Source organism: Trachurus japonicus, chromosome 14 (assembly GCF_045865225.1).
Source record: "Trachurus japonicus isolate A0001 chromosome 14, Traja_1.0".
In the NCBI taxonomy this organism is placed as follows: domain Eukaryota; kingdom Metazoa; phylum Chordata; class Actinopteri; order Carangiformes; family Carangidae; genus Trachurus; species Trachurus japonicus.
In genome coordinates this window covers 6,370,285-6,389,006 of record NC_140920.1, presented here as the reverse complement: position 1 = coordinate 6,389,006, position 18,722 = coordinate 6,370,285, and the positions used below count along the sequence as shown (strand labels likewise).

The following is an 18,722-nucleotide window of genomic DNA, read 5'->3' as shown; positions in this document are numbered from 1 at the left end:
GGTAATAAAACCTCCAATACAACAGAAACACAACTCTTCATAGGGCTGCCTAGCTTACATATAACTTTATCTTGATTTCCACAATTTTTGCTGTAGACAAATTGAGTATTTCCTTCTCGATTTGAGTTCACTCTTTACGGTCACGCTGGGTTGTGAATTCTCTGCCGTCATTATCACGCGGTTATTGTTGAATTATTTGCTCATTGTAGCTCGTCACAGTTCATTTCCTGTGCAGCAGAATATTAATTTTAAACTCAACATGAGCTGAGAGAACAAGTGTCAATATTGGATTTTATTTTGATGGTGCATTTGACATAGTATTTAGCTAGCTAACAACCAAGATAATAATCTATTACAATAGATTACAATCTAGCTACACTAAGCCTGTATTTACAGGATTTTGATCACCAGCCAATGTGGCCGGTAGGTTTCTTAAGTTACCAACCATTAATGTCCACTAGCCATTTTTTTCATTGGAAATAAGAGAAATCATAAATGTCCCATCCATCGCCACATGTTTCAAATTCTTCTCTTCTTTCTTTTCTTTTAAATTTGTTCCACTTGGCTCATCTCTTCATCACAGTAGTCCTCGTCTACCCAGGCAAACGCCATGTGCCACAGGCTGTGGCACATCGTGAAGTAAGTCCGTAGCCAATGTGCGTATGATACGTAACGTCATAGCGCGGTGTTCATGGGAAATGTAGTGTAGACACGGAGACTGACCAGGAACAGAGCTACTGGGAGAATGGCTCTCAACTTTAGGCTATACAGTTACCTCATTCAGCTTTTCAGTTTATATTGATTGTGAAATTTAACCCGGGTTGGCGGGTGTTAATTTAGAGCCCTGGTGAATGAATGCTATTTTATGCAGTGGCTGTTAGCCTCAATTTGCACCATTCAAATCCCATCTCTCCTATTTAGTTGCTAAAATGTAGCCCTTTAAAAGTAAACATAGGAGCTGATTAGGTTTAGTGTTAGGCTACTTAGCTGTGCCATTGCTAAAAACAAAACAAACAAAGCCACAAAGTCAAAATAAAGCTAGGCTAAACCAACAGAAAACAAATCAGAGTTGAACTCAGCTCTAAATTACATGGAAACAACACGTTAGCTTCTTTGGCTTCAACAACTAAACTTATCACTCTCATCCTCACTTCTATATTTTAACCTCATTACTGTGTGTGTGTGTGTGTGTGTGTGTGTGTGTGTGTGTGTGCGCGCACACAGATTAACTCTGACCTCTGACCTACACTTGGTCGCTGGCCACGGTGTTTTCCTGCTCTTCTTCAGGACAGTTGGAGGAGGATAATCGAACATTAACAACAAATCCTTCTAAAAGGTTAAACTAAATGTCAATAATCCAAAAGGATAAAATGGAAACTGGACGGTTTTTAGCGAACTGTGTGATTCAAGCTGCTTTACTCCTCTGAAGTCATTGGAAAAAGTAATTACCGGTAAGTCTTTTTTTTTTTTTTTTTTTTACCTCCCTAAACATCTTCTTTCTAGTGCTGACAGGCTCATCTGTGAGATTCCTGGCAGCAAAATAAAAGAGTAAAAGTTCGGTGGAGAAAAAAAATAATCTTGTCATTCAACTCTTAAAAAACAAAGCACCAAAAATAACGCACCTCTGGCAGCACAGGAAACTGTCATTTTCTGTTACACAGGCCAGCCGTGATCAAAAATAGACGGGCAGGATGTTGTTCTTGTACTACTACACCAATATCCACTGACAGCGTTTTTCCACATGCAGCAGACTGGAGGGAGGGAGCGGAGAGGAGCTCATAAAACTGGGATGCAGATGAATAATAACCGCTCCTCTGTGCTTAATAAGTGGGACTGGTCCTGGAAAAGTGTCAGGACGCTGGAGCGGAGTCGTCCACACTGGCTGTGACAGAGCCGCTGTGTGGGGGGGGAGTGGGAGTGGGAGTGGGAAGGCTGGAAGAGGAGGAGGAGGAGGAGAGTCATCGTGAATGTTCACCAGGGGTTGTTGCTGCAGCTCTGTTGCCTAGTGAACAAAAATATTTACTCTTCACCAAAAAAAAAAAAAAAAAACTGCATTGGATTTTCTTTTTTTTTTAACGTTCTGGAAAAGTGAAAACAATGAGACTTATCAATCTAAATTAATTGCAGAGGCTCCTGCCAGCTTCGCTCTTTAAAGGAATCTCGCTCGACTGGAATGTTGATCTTGTGATAGGTCGGAGCGAGGAGCGTAACCACGGCAACGAAGGGGGGAAGAAAAAAAACAACTACAGTCTGGATCTGATCGGGCGAGACAGGTTGAATTATAAACTCCTTCAGTCAAAGTGTCTGTTCGTGTGTGTGTGTGTGTGTGTGTGTGTGTGTGTGTGAGAGAGAGAGACTGTGTCAAATCACCAAACGGCGGTTGTGTTTTCCTGCCATCACGCTTGTGTACCGGTTGCCATGGTGACTCGCACAGCGTGTCATCACGGGCGGCCCTCGGGTTATTTTGTTTGCACTGGAGCCCACTCCATGCAGCAGCAGCAGCAGCAGCAGCCGCCCGCATGGCGACGGCCCAGTCTGCTGTGGCGGGGCCCGGTTCTGTGGTGCAGTGGTGGAGGGGGTTCGATTCCCCAGAGCCGAGCTGAGCCGAGCTGAGCCGAGCAGAGCTGAGCCACCGTCTGCTGGTCCCACCTCAGGCTCCGAGTCCAGCTGGAGGGGATTACTGATGACATGTACCAGCCTGGAACAACAGTGAGGCTGCTGCTGCTGCTGCTGCAGGGAGAGAGTCGGAGGGAAGAAGGACCACACCTAGAAATCTGACAGCGCCTCCATGGCTGAGAGCGCGAGACGTGAGGAAACAGCTGGAGCAACTGGACGAGCAGGGAAAGACAGAGGGAGAGTCTGGGCCTGTTAGGAACAGGTAGTTCTTATATCTTTCACATTTAAACTGATACCTTTAACATAGCTGTCTCTGGCCACTTCCAACAAACTTTCCATTAAAACAAATCTGTCACAAAGACCTACTGTTGGTAAGAAAATGTTAGTCGGCTAAAATGTCACGATAGTTTGTGACGTGATTCTGCAATTAATCTCTCATGTGTTGATTAGGGGTGTCAAAGTTAACGCCATAATAAAGCGTTAACGCAAATTACGTCAAATTTTTTTGACGCGCGATTAACGCACATACTATAAGACATCGACGCAGCAGTAATGTGTGGATGGTGAAGTAGAAACAAACCTCAGAAATTGATAAAGAAACAGGTTTTTGAACGACACGTTCAGCTTCTAAGTCCTGACGGATCGTCCTCTCCACAAGACCAAAGGTATTTGCATTTACTGTTGATGACGCAGGCAGTGTTTTAAGGTCGGCCCAGTTGCAATTTGGGCCCAAGTGCGGTGAATCGGTGGTGAATACAGTCGCTCTCGGGTTTGCACCAAAATGGCTGCACCAAGACCGTCCTGAAGGAGTCAAGCTCTGGTCCGATCCATTTGTTACGTGAACGAGGTCGGATCTCGATCTGCTCCAACTGCCTGGACTGTACGTAAACACGATGTACCACACGTCTTTTTCCAGTCAGTCGCCATGGAGACATGACACTCTGCCAGTGGTGCGGTCTGTTTGGACCAGATTGAAGACAAACGTGTGAACGCGAACCGTACGAGCCTTGGTCCACAACAGTATGTGTGAAAACACCCAGACCACCAGAGTACGTCGTGTCTAATATAACCTGCTGGCCAAGCACACAGCTGATACTAGTTTGTTACAGAGACACATGGACAACTGTCCAACCAGTCCACCTCAGAGGTCTCATTTGCATAAAGCAAACATATTTGTCCACTCTCATGTTGATTAGAGTATTAAACACTAAAATATAAAAAGCTACATTTAGAACAGATAAAAATGTGGGATTAATTTGCGATTAATCATGAGTTAACTGTGGAAATCATGCGAATAATTGCAATTAAATGGTAGTTTCGTGTCGTGTTTGAGCCTCCAACTGATTGCACATTCTTGGAAGTTGCAGACACTATGTATAACATCAATAACACTGTTTACAAATGTTTTTTCTTTATGTTTATCTGATCCTTCCTGGACAAACATTTGTGTTGTTTGTTTTTACTGTGATGTTGTAGGTTAGTTATAGGTACAAATGTTCTGAACCTGATTTATTTGTACGTATAAAACTGCATGTTCTTTATGCTGTGAGTGTTTTCATAAAAATGGACAAAATATCATTTTGCTCACATTTTCCCCAACGTATCACAATATATCATATCTTCACCCTCGTTCAGGATATGTATCATATCACCAACCTTAATATACTGAATATTTTAATTTGTTTTGCAGACATGCTTCAAACTATGTAAAAAAAAAAAAAATTCTGCGATGGGTTTTCCCACGCCTTTTTTTTACTTGGCTGGAAGTACATCTACTTTTACGTCCTCACTGAGTTGTCATGTTTAATCATGTTGAGTGTGTTTTGTGTATGAGCTAATGTTTGGAGCCAATATCATATGATTTATTAATGTGTTTTTGTTTGTTCATTGTCTGTTTAGCTGAGTTGTTGGCATAGTTAGCATCTTTTATAGATCTATGTTGATTATTCCAGTAGCTGACACAGTGTTTTCTCTTTCTTTAGCCCCGCCCCCTCCTGTCCCCAGGAGCTGACATGATTGGCTCTGTAGGTTTGTGACATATGAAACGCCGTCTGTCTGGATCTGTTTATATATAAACTATGTCTGATTGTTTATGATGATAAACAGGATGTTTGAACAAGGTTTACACGCTTGGTTTTCATCAGATAATTTGGAAAACAGTGGAGGTTTATGGGATAAAACAGGACCTGGTCACACAGATGACATTTATTAGAAGGAGGATCATTATTGTTGGATTTTACATGGGATCTGTTGAGGATAAGTAAGTGAAAATGAGTGCATGACGTGTTCTTATTCTTTAACTCATATCATTACATCAGTGCCTGTTTTTAATGCTATTTCTAGCCAATGACCATCCATCCAGGGTATTTGTATTGTGTAACTGTTTCTGTTATCATTGTCACTGGCAGCAACTATCTGAAGGCATTCACAGGAAGTGACTGCCAGCTGCTGAAGGTGGTGGAGCTCAGGCTTTAATTATTATCGTGTTGGGACGGTTTGGTTTGTTTCTGAGTGAAGCTGCCTTCGGTCGAAGGTAAATCTCCAAACTGACCACAGTCGTCACCGGTTGGTTGTAATAATTTAATTTATGGGAGGAGAAAGTGGACGATCGTGAGCTGATGTGTGAAAACTGAGCCGTGAAGTGAAGCCGCTACAACTTCACTCAAGTGAACACGTTGGATTAAAACTGGTCCTCGGAGATTTACAACAACCTCAGAAATGAAATATTTAACCTCAGTACCCAGATATCATTTATCTGGAGGCCATCGGGCTGCACACACACACACACACACAACTTGCTCCGCTCTGTGATTTCTAGCCTCAGTATCAAACTCAGAGGAGAAGCAGCAGACAGATCTTATCTCTGTGAGTCTGAAGCAGCGTTACGCTCTGATTTCTGTCTGTGGATGAGGGTGTTTTCATACAAATACTACGAAGACTTTGCAGTGAGTCTACTGTATGTCGATGCTCCAAAAATCCAAGCATAACATAAAACACATACACACACCCACTAGCTCTCTGTAGGAGGCTGGTAAAATTAAAATTCCCATCCCTCTATAATACCCTGGAATTTCTGGTTCACCTTTTTTTTTTTTTTACAGCAGAGACATGGCCTAGTTAAGGAGGACTGACATGAAGCGACTGAAACAGGAGCTCTTCCCCCACATCCACGCGGTACACAGAGGAGGAAAAAAACTGAATGTAGGTTAAATAGATTGAAAAGATCAATTCATCATCAATAAAGCTCTGAAATAATGTCACATGAGGCCATATTAGGTTTGTGCAGCGTCACCAGTGCAGGTTTTTAGTTGTGTGTTTTGTATTTTTTTTTTGGAGACAAGTGATGTGCAGCAGCAGCAGCAGCAGCTAAGGCCAAAACGAATCTCACAACAGGGAGAATAAAGTATTTTCTGGTCCTGATCCTGATCCTAAGCCCCCCCCACACCCTGCCCAACCTCTCGGTGTGATATCAGCTGAGAAGACGGAGAGACAAAGGCTTTTTTCCCACAGATGGGCAGCAACAAACACACCCCTGACTGCAGCCGGAGCTGCAACAATGAAAAACTGGAACGCAGGCATTTTGGACTCTCACACACACACACTGAGAAAGAGGGAGTGGAGGAGATTTCTCTGCAGTTGTAACACACACCACCACCACCCGGCTTTAGCTGCCTGTCTGTCCCTGTCTCTGTCTCTGTCTGTGATGTGTAGACACCACCGTCCTCCGCCCTCTCTGCTCCGTCAGGACTCTCAGTCTCTCTCTCCTGTGGTGATGCAGGGAAACATGGAGCTGGACCATTATGAGGCCGGTTCATCACAGCTCATCACTAATGGGCGTGTACCAAACCCCCCTCTCCCTCCCTTCCCCTACTCTTTCCCTCCCTTCCCTTCCCTTCCTCCACCCCACCCATCACCACCACACCACCCTCTCCCTCTCAGTCTCCTCTGCAGCAGCCTCCAACATGAGGGCCACACACTGCATGGAGGCCGGTTTTTAGCTGAATAAAATAAAAATAATCATCTGATGCATGAGAAATTAAAGTAAATTATTCAACAAGCATCACTCAACTGCTGTTCACTTATCAACCAGGGCTCAATCTAATCTAATCAGGCTGTAATAGACATTAGGGGATGATTTCAAGTGTGCTAGCCTACTACAAAAAAAAAAAAAAAAAAAAAATACACTGCGCGTTAAAAATGGCACGGAAAAAAAAGCTCCGTCACAATGAGGCCACTGTTCGATAGATTCCATATCAATGATCAATTAGGGCCAGAATCAGATCCATGACAGAGGGAGGAGGGCTCAACACATTCCTGTCAAAATGGCTAAAGCGTGATTTCAGTCGCTTCTGCTGAAAGAAAGAAAAAAAAAACATGGATGTGAGAAATAAATATAATATGATTGGTAATCTATCAAAGCCCCAGAGTGTGATCGATGAGTTTGAACTCAGATCAGCTCTGCAGAAGCCTCAGTTGGTTTTTTTAAGGGCGAGCAGCTCGACACGCGCACGGATCCTCAACAAAGAGGATGCAGGACACCTTTAAGAAAACGCCTTTATCTCCTGCTCCGGTGTCACTGCGCGGAGCCGACCGACGGCCGGCAGCAGCAGCAGCAGCGACGGAGCTTCATTGTGCGCATTTTTCCATCGCGGCTTCCTGCGGTGAAGTGTGTGTGACAATAGAAAACCAGACATTAACCCAACACACACACACACACACACACTGGGGTGTTCAGTGTCTCTGAGATTCAGATTCAGATTCATCGACGCGGTGTTTTTTTTTTTTTTTTTGGGAGGGGGAACAAAAAAAAATGCAGATTTGCAAACAGCAGCATCCAAAGAAGAAGTTCCTGCAGCCGCCGGAGCGTTAATAACATTTTTTCTTTTCTTTTCTTTTTTCTTTTCTACTCACTGTGATCTTTGGGATGTTCTTTTTTCCTTGATAAGACATGATGCTGTTTGTCTATCGGTTCCACCTTGAGATTTGAGGCTTTGTTGAAGCGCTTACTCCCTCTCTGAGACGATGCTGCAGCGGCCCTCGCCTGGATGGAGCTTCGGGGGGAATGGTCGCTCCTCTTGTCAGTGGCGCTGTGAAGTGGCTGAAGAGACGGAGGAGCTTTACAGGAGCGGCTCTGCTCCACTCAGCGGCCCCTCCCTCCCCTCAGTCAGTCACAGCCCCGCCGAGAGGGGAGGGGAGGGGAGGGAGTGGGGGCTCTCCTCTCCTCTCCTCTCCTCCGCTGGGGGGCGCAGTGGAGCAGTTCTAGCTGCAGCCTCCCCCCTTTCCTCCAGTTGTCTCTGCGTGACTGAGCTGCCTCACATATTTCCTCACACATACACAGCATAGATGGGATTTTTTAAAAATAGTAATAATAATCATCTCATTAATTGTCAAACTCATCAAGCTGAAGTGATCTGCGATAGAAAATCATTAACACGTGGTCACCATGGAGACTGAAACTGATCAGAGGAGGGAGGGGCAGTGATGATTGATTTATTGGATTAGACTTAGAGTATGAATGTATTTAAACATCATCACTCATATTCAACCTGCAGCACAAAGACACTGATACTAGCCAATAATAAACTGAGCTGTTGAATCAATAACTAATCAATATTATATTATAGAATGTACATCTGTACCCGTTATAAGCTGTGATTTTGTTTTTGTGAAAACAGAGGAGGGGGCAAAGTAAGATGGTGGAGCAGCTGTCACAGAGCCTGTCGACCACATTACACACATGTCTACCCGCCATGACACACACACACACACACACACACACCCTCTCTCTGCATGTCCCCACCCAGCCATGTGTCTCTATTGTTTGGACCTAAAGTGACCCCACACTCCCCCTTCTTCCTCTTCACCCCCCTCTCCTCTCTCCTCTCTCTCCTCAGCACTAATGCACTCGTGCACGTGTCTGGTGCAAAGTGCATGTGAACAGACTATCAGCTGAAATGCCACAGTCTGATAGTTCACATAGTTTTCAGAGACAAAAGTGAACGAACAAAAGAGTTTAAAGTTTAATGTTTAAAGATAAAAAATAATCCTCACGTGATCATAATCTCACTCTCTCTCGTTAAACACAGTTCACATCAACACGGATCAACTCTAACTGCAGAAACATGATAGTAAAGATGATTTCTTTCTCTGTTTTTAAAGGAAGAGTCTTTAGTTTTGTTCGTTGCCGTTTGTAAACACATCAACATTTAAACTGGGCCCCTCCTCTGGGGCTCAACTGGACACGCCCCCTCCCCTGCCCCTGTCAGCAGTTGTCAGGTCTGACCCATGTTCACATTGAACCCTTCTCCACTCCGGCCTTCAAAGTTTTCCTCTGAATATTTGCTACTACTATAACACCAAGACGATGAGTAGCAGCGCCGTCCGTTGCCGGTGAAGGTCGGGTACGGTCCTGATTCTCCAGGGCTTCATTCGAACTGTATTTCCGTTTCTTCTCTGGTAAGTGCAACGGGGTGGACCGGACTATGCGCAGACGTAACTGCCATGTTGCGTCAGTGCACTCCCTGTGACTCTGGCTGCAGTAGTTTGGGAGTGATGCAGTCATCTGCACTAATAAACTATTCATAACTCGGTGAAATTTTGTCCGTACAGTATGTAGCTATGACTTTAACTATTTGCATGATGTTACTATAAAGTTACTTTCACAGGAAAGTGCAAAATTAAAATTATTTGTGATTTTAAGTACCGGTTTGTATCATAACTGCATTTCTGGCGTTCACAACAAACCAAACCGTTTGAAAATCGGTCGAAACCTGAGCAACTTCTGGTTGTTTTAGTAGAACATGCACCATAGGCACCAGTCAGTGTAAGCTCTTTTCATATGCTTATAGCTGAGCTCTTTTTAAGAACTTTAAACTTTATCTATTTTCTTTTATTCTACTTTTTTTTTAAATTCTTCTTTGCTCCTGTTTTTAACTCTGATTTTTCTTTTGTTTTTATGCTGTTTTATGCTGTTCTTTTTAAATGTCTTTATGTAAAGCACATTGAGTTGCCTTGGTATGAAATGTGCTGCTATATAAATAAAGATGCCTTGCCTTGCCTTGCCTTGCCTAAGCATGGGTAAGTGTGTATCCACCTTTTCTAACGGCTCGACGGCGTCCAGTCTCTTTTTATACAAGCCCACAGCACCGCACGAACAACTTCACCTGCGCTCTGTCATTGGCTGGGGAAAACACACCACACCGACTCCCCGCCCCAGAAACGTCACAAATACACCAAAACATCAAAATACAGGCAGAGGAGGTGGAGGAGGTAGAGGAGGTGGAGGAGGTGGGGGGGGCGGCTCTGCAGACACAGTCACCACAACACATGAGTAGAAGCCCACTGGTGATGATTCAGCAGGATTTATGTTGTGTAAGTCTATATTTTGATTTCCAGGAAAATCCTACAGACTTTACCTTTAAATGTTTAAAAGTCAAAACAAACATTTCTACAAAATATCATTAAATTCTTCCATATTGATCACAGGATAAATACCACAACAACTACTACTGCTCCTCTTCCTCCTCCTACAACTATTCCTACTATCCATCTACAGTACGAATCCTACTTCTACTCCTACTTTACTTTTACTTTACTTTTCTCATCATCTCAACATTTCGACCTCAGCATCTCATGGTCAACATTTCTCTGTGATCAACATTTCTCTGTGATCACAGATCTCTCTATCTGTTGTGAGGAGATAAAACAGATGTTTTTATTAAAGCCTGTGTGTTTGTTGGAGGACGCTCGCTGCTCCTGCTCACTGACTTGTCCTTTCATGGCTTTCATGAGGGACGGAGGGAAGGATGACCTCAGCATTCCCATGGAGACAACAACATCAACAACACTTGAGGTTCGGTCCGGAGGCCTGTTGCTGCTGCTGCTGCTGCAGAGCTCATGGAGCAGCTGACTCTGACAGACAGATCAAGGATGCAGAAAAGAGCGTGGAGCAGCACAGTTTCTACCTCGGTGGCCTCACATTTAAAAGAGGAGTGACGAACTTTCACCAGCGTCCGACCTACAGTACACGCATCATGTGGAGGACTCGAACGCTAAAGGTCAAAGGAAAGATCTTTGCTGGAGTAAATAAAGGGAAACTCAGCAGTCTGGTCATATGGTACAAAGCTGCAGAATCACTTTAGCCTACATTTCCCATAATGCACCTCAACCACTCTCCTTGTTGCACTGGCGTTATAAACATAACACTTCACCTTTACTTTCTGTTATAATTATGAAGTCTCCAAACCCAACCTGGTGACATCACGATCACATCATCATCACGGTTGTTTTTCGCTCTCAATAAACAACTGACATCATCATATATTTAATAACTGGGCGTGAATCAGTGGGGTTGAGATGACGTCATTTATTTTGCACCTTTCATGTGTGTGTGTGTGTGTGTCCCACCCAACAACAAAGAGAAAAGGGGCAGCAGGGGTAGAAGTGGGTGGAGGAGGGGGGTGTTGGGTGCAGCCAGTCATCTGTCTGTGGCCCCTCCCCTCATTGAGCCCATTACAGCGGCTGATTGCTCTAATTAACTCACCAGACAGGAAAAAATAAAATCAAAAAAATCCCACTGACGACCATGATGATTAAACATGATCATTATTGTTCATCTGGAGTCACTGACTTTACTACAACAGACGTAAAAGAAGTAGATGAAGAAAAAACAGACATTAACCCATTAAGCACTGACAGACTGCAGCTTTTTACTGGGCTGTCGCTGTCAGACGTGATAAACAAGCAGCTTCTCCACCTGTCATTCAGTTTGCTGCATGTGGAGTCGGGGTGAACTAAATAATATCAAAGGAGTAAGCACGAACTGTCTCTACTGTCACTCTGATGTCCTCACAAAGTTTCTGCACAAGCCAAACACACACTCACACACACACACAGAGAGAGTCTAAGTCTTCTGCTGAATCATCTGTTACCTCCGGAGGTGCAATATTGCAGTTCAGCATCAGGCCACCAGGGGGAGTAGGAGGAGCTGGCTCTCTGCCACACTGAGGACATCCTCATTCATGCTCAGTGATAAAAAAAGAAAAGGGAAAACATAATGGACAGTGACAGTAAAGACTGTTACAGGCAGGACACTGGATCTATTGAGGATTCATCATAGAGGAGAGAAATTGTCAGGATGCAGATGCAGATGCAGACGGCCTGTGAGAGAGTCTGTTGTCTGGCACAGAATCAATAACAGCACAAAAAATCACCGACGCATAAATGATAAGGACGAACAGAGACATGGGAGGAAAAAAGAAAAAGAAAAAGAAAAAAGAAAAAAACTCTTTCCAAGGAAACTTTTCCTCGTTTCCACCATAGATAATTCATCAGTGTTCTCAGGTCTCCTGTGAGATAAGAGATCTGCCACCGCAGCAGCACCATTGCTCTGCTGCTGTTTCACCAACAATAACTTTGGTTTTCTTACACAACAGAACATTTAAAACCTTCATATGAACTCACTTTATCATTATTATTACTTATAATGTTCCTGTGCAAGCAAAACAAACAGTGTAGTTACAACAAACACAAACGCACGGTGAGCTCAGCTGCTGCTGGTTTCAGAGCAGAGCTGACGTCAGGCCGATAATAACTTTATAACTGTGCATCAATTAAATTTTATTGGATTCTGTTTGACTGTAATCTATGACCTCAGATAATTTCATCATGTCTGACTCCCTCCTGCTCCCTCACATTTGCACTTTACTGCCGCGGATCGATCTTTACACACTGACGATTTATTTCAACAAGGGAAGGATTTGAAAAGAAAAATAATTCTGCAGCGAAAATGAAGACGACAGACTTCAGGACAAATCATTTTGTTTTGTTCTAAATTCTGAGTTGCTGTGACATTAAGCTCACAACCAGGTTTGGTTTGCTTTTGAAAATGTCAAACCCCTGTGCTCCTCTCTGAAACATCAAAGCCCAGACTGTCCCTGAACTCCTCACACACACTCACACACACACACACACACACACACACACACACACACACACACACACACACACACACACACACACACACACACACACACATATAGTATGACTTCATCAAAACATGAAGCTGAGCTCACTGAGGAAACCGAAGATTTCTAGCAACAAGGAAGAAAAACACAGGTCTGAATAATAAATAATGAAAAAAGTGATGATGGTTTGATTCCACTGAGCTGCTTCAGCTTCAGGAAAATGACCGTGAGTTTCCATCCACTGCTGCTACACCAGGAATACATGTGAGTGCAGGAATGACCAGGAGAAGAGGAGGAAGAAGAAAGGAGAGATGAAATGATCCAGTCGAACTCGAATGGTGGAAAGTGATGTACAGAAATATGTAAATCTGGTATTTATGTTTGCTTCATGTGGTGATATCGCTCCACACAGAACTGCCGTTTTTTCATCCGTTGACGTTTTTCATCCTTTTCACGTTGTGATTATTTTGTCAGATGCTGTGATTGTGATCTCAGTTACAGTGCGAGTTGGTTTTTTCTTGCATTTTCAGTTTTCACAGGAAAAAAGAAAAGAAAAAAAAACTCATGCAGTGATTTTTGTTGGAGATTAAAATGAACAAACATGTCTGAGAATATGATTGAGTAGCTGAGAGCTGTTTCTCTGTAGAACCACAGAGTTTATTTTATGCTTTGTTGTTTTTACTTGGATGATATTATGTTGTGATTCATGATCACATTAAAATTGACTGTTCAGTCCCAATTTAGTCACATGCATCATGTACATCATTATATTCACTGAGTCATTGTCACCTCAAGTATTTCAAGAACTATTTGAGAAAAATGGAAAAAACTAAACAAAACAAAAACTGTAAATGTAAATCAACTTATAACTCCGTCATGAATTAAAGAGACAGGACAACTGGACTAAACTAAACTTCCTCCACTTGTTTCACCTGCACCACTTCTAAAAGCACCTCCTGAACAGAACCACCAACATATTTGGCTCACACATATCACAATAAAACTAAAAACAACCATACAGCACCCACCAATAAAAAGCTTTGCAACCACAGCAACCGACTGAAAACATCCTAATGATGGACCATAAAAGGATCTAAACAGCTGCTAATCATATCAGCTGTTCAGATCGCTTTGTCACTGATGCACATGTTTGTTTTTGTTTATTTACAGTAGATCAAATGCAGATTTTAAACACAAGTGTGTGTTAAACTATAAACTGGTTTGTACGGAGGTTTTACCGGAGCAACAGTTGTCTCACAGGAAACAGCAGCTCAGTGGTGTTGATACTTGAACGTGCATGTGGACGACACTTGTTGCATTTCATTGTCTCTGCAGCAGCAGCAGCAGCAGCAGCATCATGGCAGACACTCCTGTGGTTTCACTCCCACTGATCCCGAACTCAGCTCAGGCCCAGTGTTGTAGCGACGACAGGAGTGTGTGTTTGAGTTTTTTTCCATTCAGACTCTGGGTTAGAATTAGTGTTAGGATAACAGAGGAAACAGAGGAAGTTTATTTTTCTTTTGTTACAGGCTATTGTCTTAATAAACTGTCTGAATGTCCCCTGCAGTGTCGGACTCTAATAAAACAGATGATGAACGCTGGCTGCGGTTGGTCACTGTCTCATTGCTCGGCCATTTTAGTCAGAGTCACTGAGACATTATTTTACTTAGTTAACTCGATCCAGGGCTTTATCCTCCTGTTTAAGACGCTGTGTCTGTGTCTGTTCTGCAACACATTTAAATCCTCTCTTTAATTTGTTCAGGAAGCTTCACAGTCCATGTAGTGATGTGGCAGGATGACAGAGCCAATGCATGATGAAGATGAAGGACAGGTTGTATTAAGGTGTGGCCACAGCCTGACTGACAGCATCACTGAGGTAGTTGTGTTTGTGTTTATATCTATAGTGGTGGTGTCCATCTTTAAGAGCTCACTGCTCTTACTTTATTTTAATTATTCTATCACAGTCCAATCATGAACTCAGCTTCACAAACAGAAACAGCAGATCATTAAACAACCAGAGAGGAGTCAAACTAAGACACAGAGATGAGCAGCAGCTCTGTCACCTCCACATGCTGCATCATCAGGCTCAAGTTATAAAAAAAAAAGTATTGTTCTTACCTCCTCCTCTCCCAGGTTCTGCAGCACTTCTTTCCCACCGCCGGTTCTGATCTCGACCTGGGGCGACTCTCTCCCGCCGGAGCCTCGGTGTCTTCCCGCAGCGGAGCCTCCTGCACCGGGGGAGCTCCGGCTCCGGCCGCTGCCGCCGCTGTCACTCTCCTGCCCGGTCTCTCTCTTGGCGGTCCTCGGGGTGCGGGAGCCCCTCTGCCCGACGCTCAGGGCGTCAAAGTCGATGGTTTTGCTCTCAAACGCGCCCTCGACGCTGCAGAACAAGCCGCCGTACTTCTGCCGGGGGACCGGGTCTGCCGTGCCGGGCCGGGCCAGATAGACCGGCAGGTCGTCCGCTGCGTCCTGCTCCCAGTTCCCCCTGCGCTCTGCCATGCTGCTGCAGCCTGCACGAGTGACCGAGGGAGAAGACGGTGAAACTATAGTGCTGAAGTGGAGTGTGTCTGCTTGTGTGAGTGTGAGTGTGTGTGTGTCCTGCTGAGAGGAGCCGGGGAGACGCACAGACAGACAGGAGCTGGGTTAAAGCCAGAGGTGGCTGTGTGGCGGTGGTGGCGCCAGATGCAAAGGTAACATGTGTTTCTGAGTCATATATAAGAGTTTAATTAACTGGACTTCCGTTTCTCTGTATGTGTATGTGTATGTGTGTGTTGTTTAAATGAGAAGAGGTGGACACAGGTGAGTGGGTGGGTGTGGACGGAGCTGTTCCTTCAGCACCACTTAAGACGAGACGCCTCCACCCGCGCACTCTCCACTCAAACCAGACCAGACCAGACCAGACCTGCCTCCGGCGTCAAAGTTTAAAAAAGTAGGATAAAAGCTGGTGCTGGTGCTCCTCGGTGTGCGTGCGTGCGTGTGTGTGTGTGTGTGTGTGTGTGTGTGTGTGTGTGTGTGTGTGTGTGTGTGTGTGTGTCAGGGTCCTGTGTCTGCAGCGGCACCCCGGGGTGATCACTCTTCGCCAGCACAAATGAGACAGGACGGTGTCAGCACCGCGGGAGACGAGCAGCTTCGAGGCGGGAGGGTCTGAGAGTGAGAGGCCGCTGAGTCAGGGAGCTGCACGGGGGAATCAGGAGTCAGAGCCGTCACTCAGTCACCAGGAGGTGGAGGTGGTGGTGAGTGGGGGGGTTATGTAACGGCCACATATCAGCAAGTCTTTTCACAGGAGTAAGAGGAAAGGAACATGACGGGACACCTCCAGGTCCAGAGCCGGGCCACACAGTAGGTTTCCTCCTGGTCCAGCTCCATAAGATGCTAAACAACTTCCACATCTGGATGTATTCTGCAAAAACTCAAAATCTTTCCAAGAATATTTGTCATATTTCTAGTCAAAAACGAATCCCTTTCCACTTAAAATAAGACTCATCACCTAAACATGTACTTGTTTTTAGATAATTTCACTAGTTTCAAACTAATTTTCACTTGAAATAAGTAGAAAAATCTGCCAGTGAAAGCAAGATTTTTGTAAGAAAGAAAAACCTTTCTACTTATTTCAAGTAAAAGATATGCTTGGAAGAAGTAAAAAAAAAAGTGTCTCAAAACAAGCTACTTTTTATGTGATTTTACGTACAGTATAATGAGATTTGTTTCGACTAGAAATGACATTTTGACTAGAAATAAGACAAATATTCTTGGTAAGTTGGTGAGTTTTGTATCTCAAAGCTGGAGGATACTGTAACAGCTGGATTCTGCCCAGATGTGGAGATATATGGGCCAGACTTGTGCCTTACACTGGGTCAAAATTTAAGAGTTGTATTAAAGCTAAAGCCAGTCGGCCTATGAAGCGTCAGAAACGTTGCTGTTGATGAACAGTTGTTGAGTTGTGAACGCTGCACGGTCTGCTACAGACGACAGAAGAGGTGGAAATGTTTCATCGGGTGGATTAGAGAGAACATGTGGCTGCCTTCAAAGACCCCGGTCAAGTGTGTGTGTGTTGCACAGAGAGAGCACTCAGTCCACAGAGAGGACAAAGTCTCAAGGTCGGGGACTCTGTCGGCTGCAGTGGAGTCACACAGCTCCAGTCTCTAAGTCTAACGGGGGTGGGGAGTGGGGTTGAGGGGGCTGCATCACGCCAGGGTCCAGTGTTTTCCCCGCTGAGCCCCTGTGGAACAAAAACACAACAACAAACAAACTCATGCACGGCAACCTCACCGCTGCTGTCACCTCTGAGGTTTCTCTAAAAGTTACTGAAAACTTTTCAACACTGTGCTGCTGCAGCTTTGGAAACTTTCAGCAGAAGTTGGGAAAGAACAATGTGTCATACAGTATAATAACCGTGACCTGCACTTGTGTTTTTGTTGTTGATGTCTTGTCTCTAACAGCAGCAACAGACCAATGCAAACACACAAGAAGGAAAAAAGAACGACTGTGAGGAGGTCAAATCGGAGAAACTGGCTCAAAAACACGACCAGTTTCTCTGTTTCCTTCACATTCCTGACTGAGCACCACCGTCACAGCTCCTGTGGCTCCGTTGGCTCCAAGTGCCGCAGAGTTTTTCCACTCACATGAATGTGATTAAAGTGTCGAGGCCTGTGGAGATGATGCCAGACGAGACGTCCAAACTCAAAAGTTCAGATCAGTATCATCGGGACTTTTCCGAGGGGGTCAGTGTCCGGTTGCGTCCTCCGCTGCCGCCCCTCTGGTCTGTTGTTTGTGTGTTTATAGACGAAGAGGAAACCGCTGCGAGGAGGAGAGGAACCAAAGTGACAGCGTTTCTTTAGGTTTTCACCCAACAGCTTTGACAAGGATTAAACATCATGTGAAAGAACAAGGACAGCGCTGATGGGCCCAGTCACAGTGTTGGTGCTGCACTGTATCCCCCCACCCACCCCGCTGCTCCAGACTGACTGACTGGGAGGCAGCAGAGCCATCAGCTCTCTCTGTCTCTGTCTCTGCCTCTGTCTGGCTTTCAAAGTCGGTGATGATGTCATGATAGCTGCAGACCATAATGACACAAACAAACACATACACAGACAAAACAACACTCAATGAGTTGTTTTTTTTGTTTGTTGCGTTTGAGGCCAGAGAGAATTTGCAGCATCACTGTGAAATATCGAAGAAAAAAAAAATGAGTCAGTGATCGACTCGAGGTTTTCTGGCTTCGCAGTTCGCACCTCGTTAAGCTGTTTTGTTCTGGCAGCAGGAAGTTCCCCGACAGGAAGTTACTCCGACTTAATGAGGCTTTTAAAGCAATGACAGCAGCGCACACACAGACTATCCCCCCCATCCTCGTATTAAAAATGGATGTAAGGTAGGCCAGCTAGTAAAGTGACCCCCTCCTCCTCCTCCATAGGACAAGAGCTTTCATTTTGCCACCGGCTCCAGTTCATGTTCACTCAGGCATGATGGGATAACGGCAGAGAGGAGGACGCACGGAGGTTTTGGTAAATTCAAGCCTTGTGGTCTTCATGGATTTGGCACAAAAGGCCTCACGGCGAGCGAGACCTTTAAAGAAGTGGGTAAGTGGGCCACCGGTCCACAGACCAGTCAATAGGAGTTAATTCAAAACAGGGAAAAACATCCATGCACAGTGTGTGTGTGTGTGTGTGTGAGACAGGCACCATTCAGCTCACCATCATGTGCCAAACCTGGATCATAAAATCCCACAGTGAGATTATTTATATCCTGCATTAATGTTTAGTCTGACACGCACCAGTCTGCACTCACTCCTACACTATACTCTCTCTTTTTTTGTGGCATCTCTAGCAAAACAAATTTCATACTGTATATAGTATATATTTTTTAAGTGAAACTCAGACTATAAACTCCTCGACTGCAGAAACTCCCAGGATGAGAACGAAATAAAAACAAACTGAGGTCAAAGCAGGAGAAAAAGAGGGTGAAAGGTCACGACGGCTTCCAGATATTTGCACGTTGCACAAGTGTTGTTAAAATATTAGATTACGCAGCAAACCAGCGAGCTGCCACATGTCCTCCATGTTTTAATAGTGAGTGAGTGAGTGAGTGAGTGTTGCTGATGAGCAGAGCAGAGCAGAGCAGACTGGGCAGCTGCTTCCGCCCTGG

General features: G+C 44.5%; 1 protein-coding gene across 4 annotated transcripts in view; it reads right to left on the bottom strand.

Moving 5' to 3' along the window:
• dpysl3 (dihydropyrimidinase like 3) overlaps positions 1–15,168 on the bottom strand; it is a 47,433-nt gene extending 32,265 nt beyond the window's left edge. For 2 of the 4 annotated variants that reach the window (XM_085797220.1, XM_085797221.1), the window contains exon 1: positions 7,528–7,712. In XM_085797220.1, coding sequence (XP_085653346.1) covers positions 7,528–7,566 — 39 coding nt within the window. In that variant the 5' untranslated portion in view covers positions 7,567–7,712. Of the gene's footprint in view, positions 1–7,527; positions 7,713–14,699 lie in introns of those variants that run through there. The other 2 variants (XM_085797219.1, XM_085797218.1) reach the window with 2 other exon arrangements.
• Between the last annotated feature and the right edge of the window lie 3,554 nt (positions 15,169–18,722).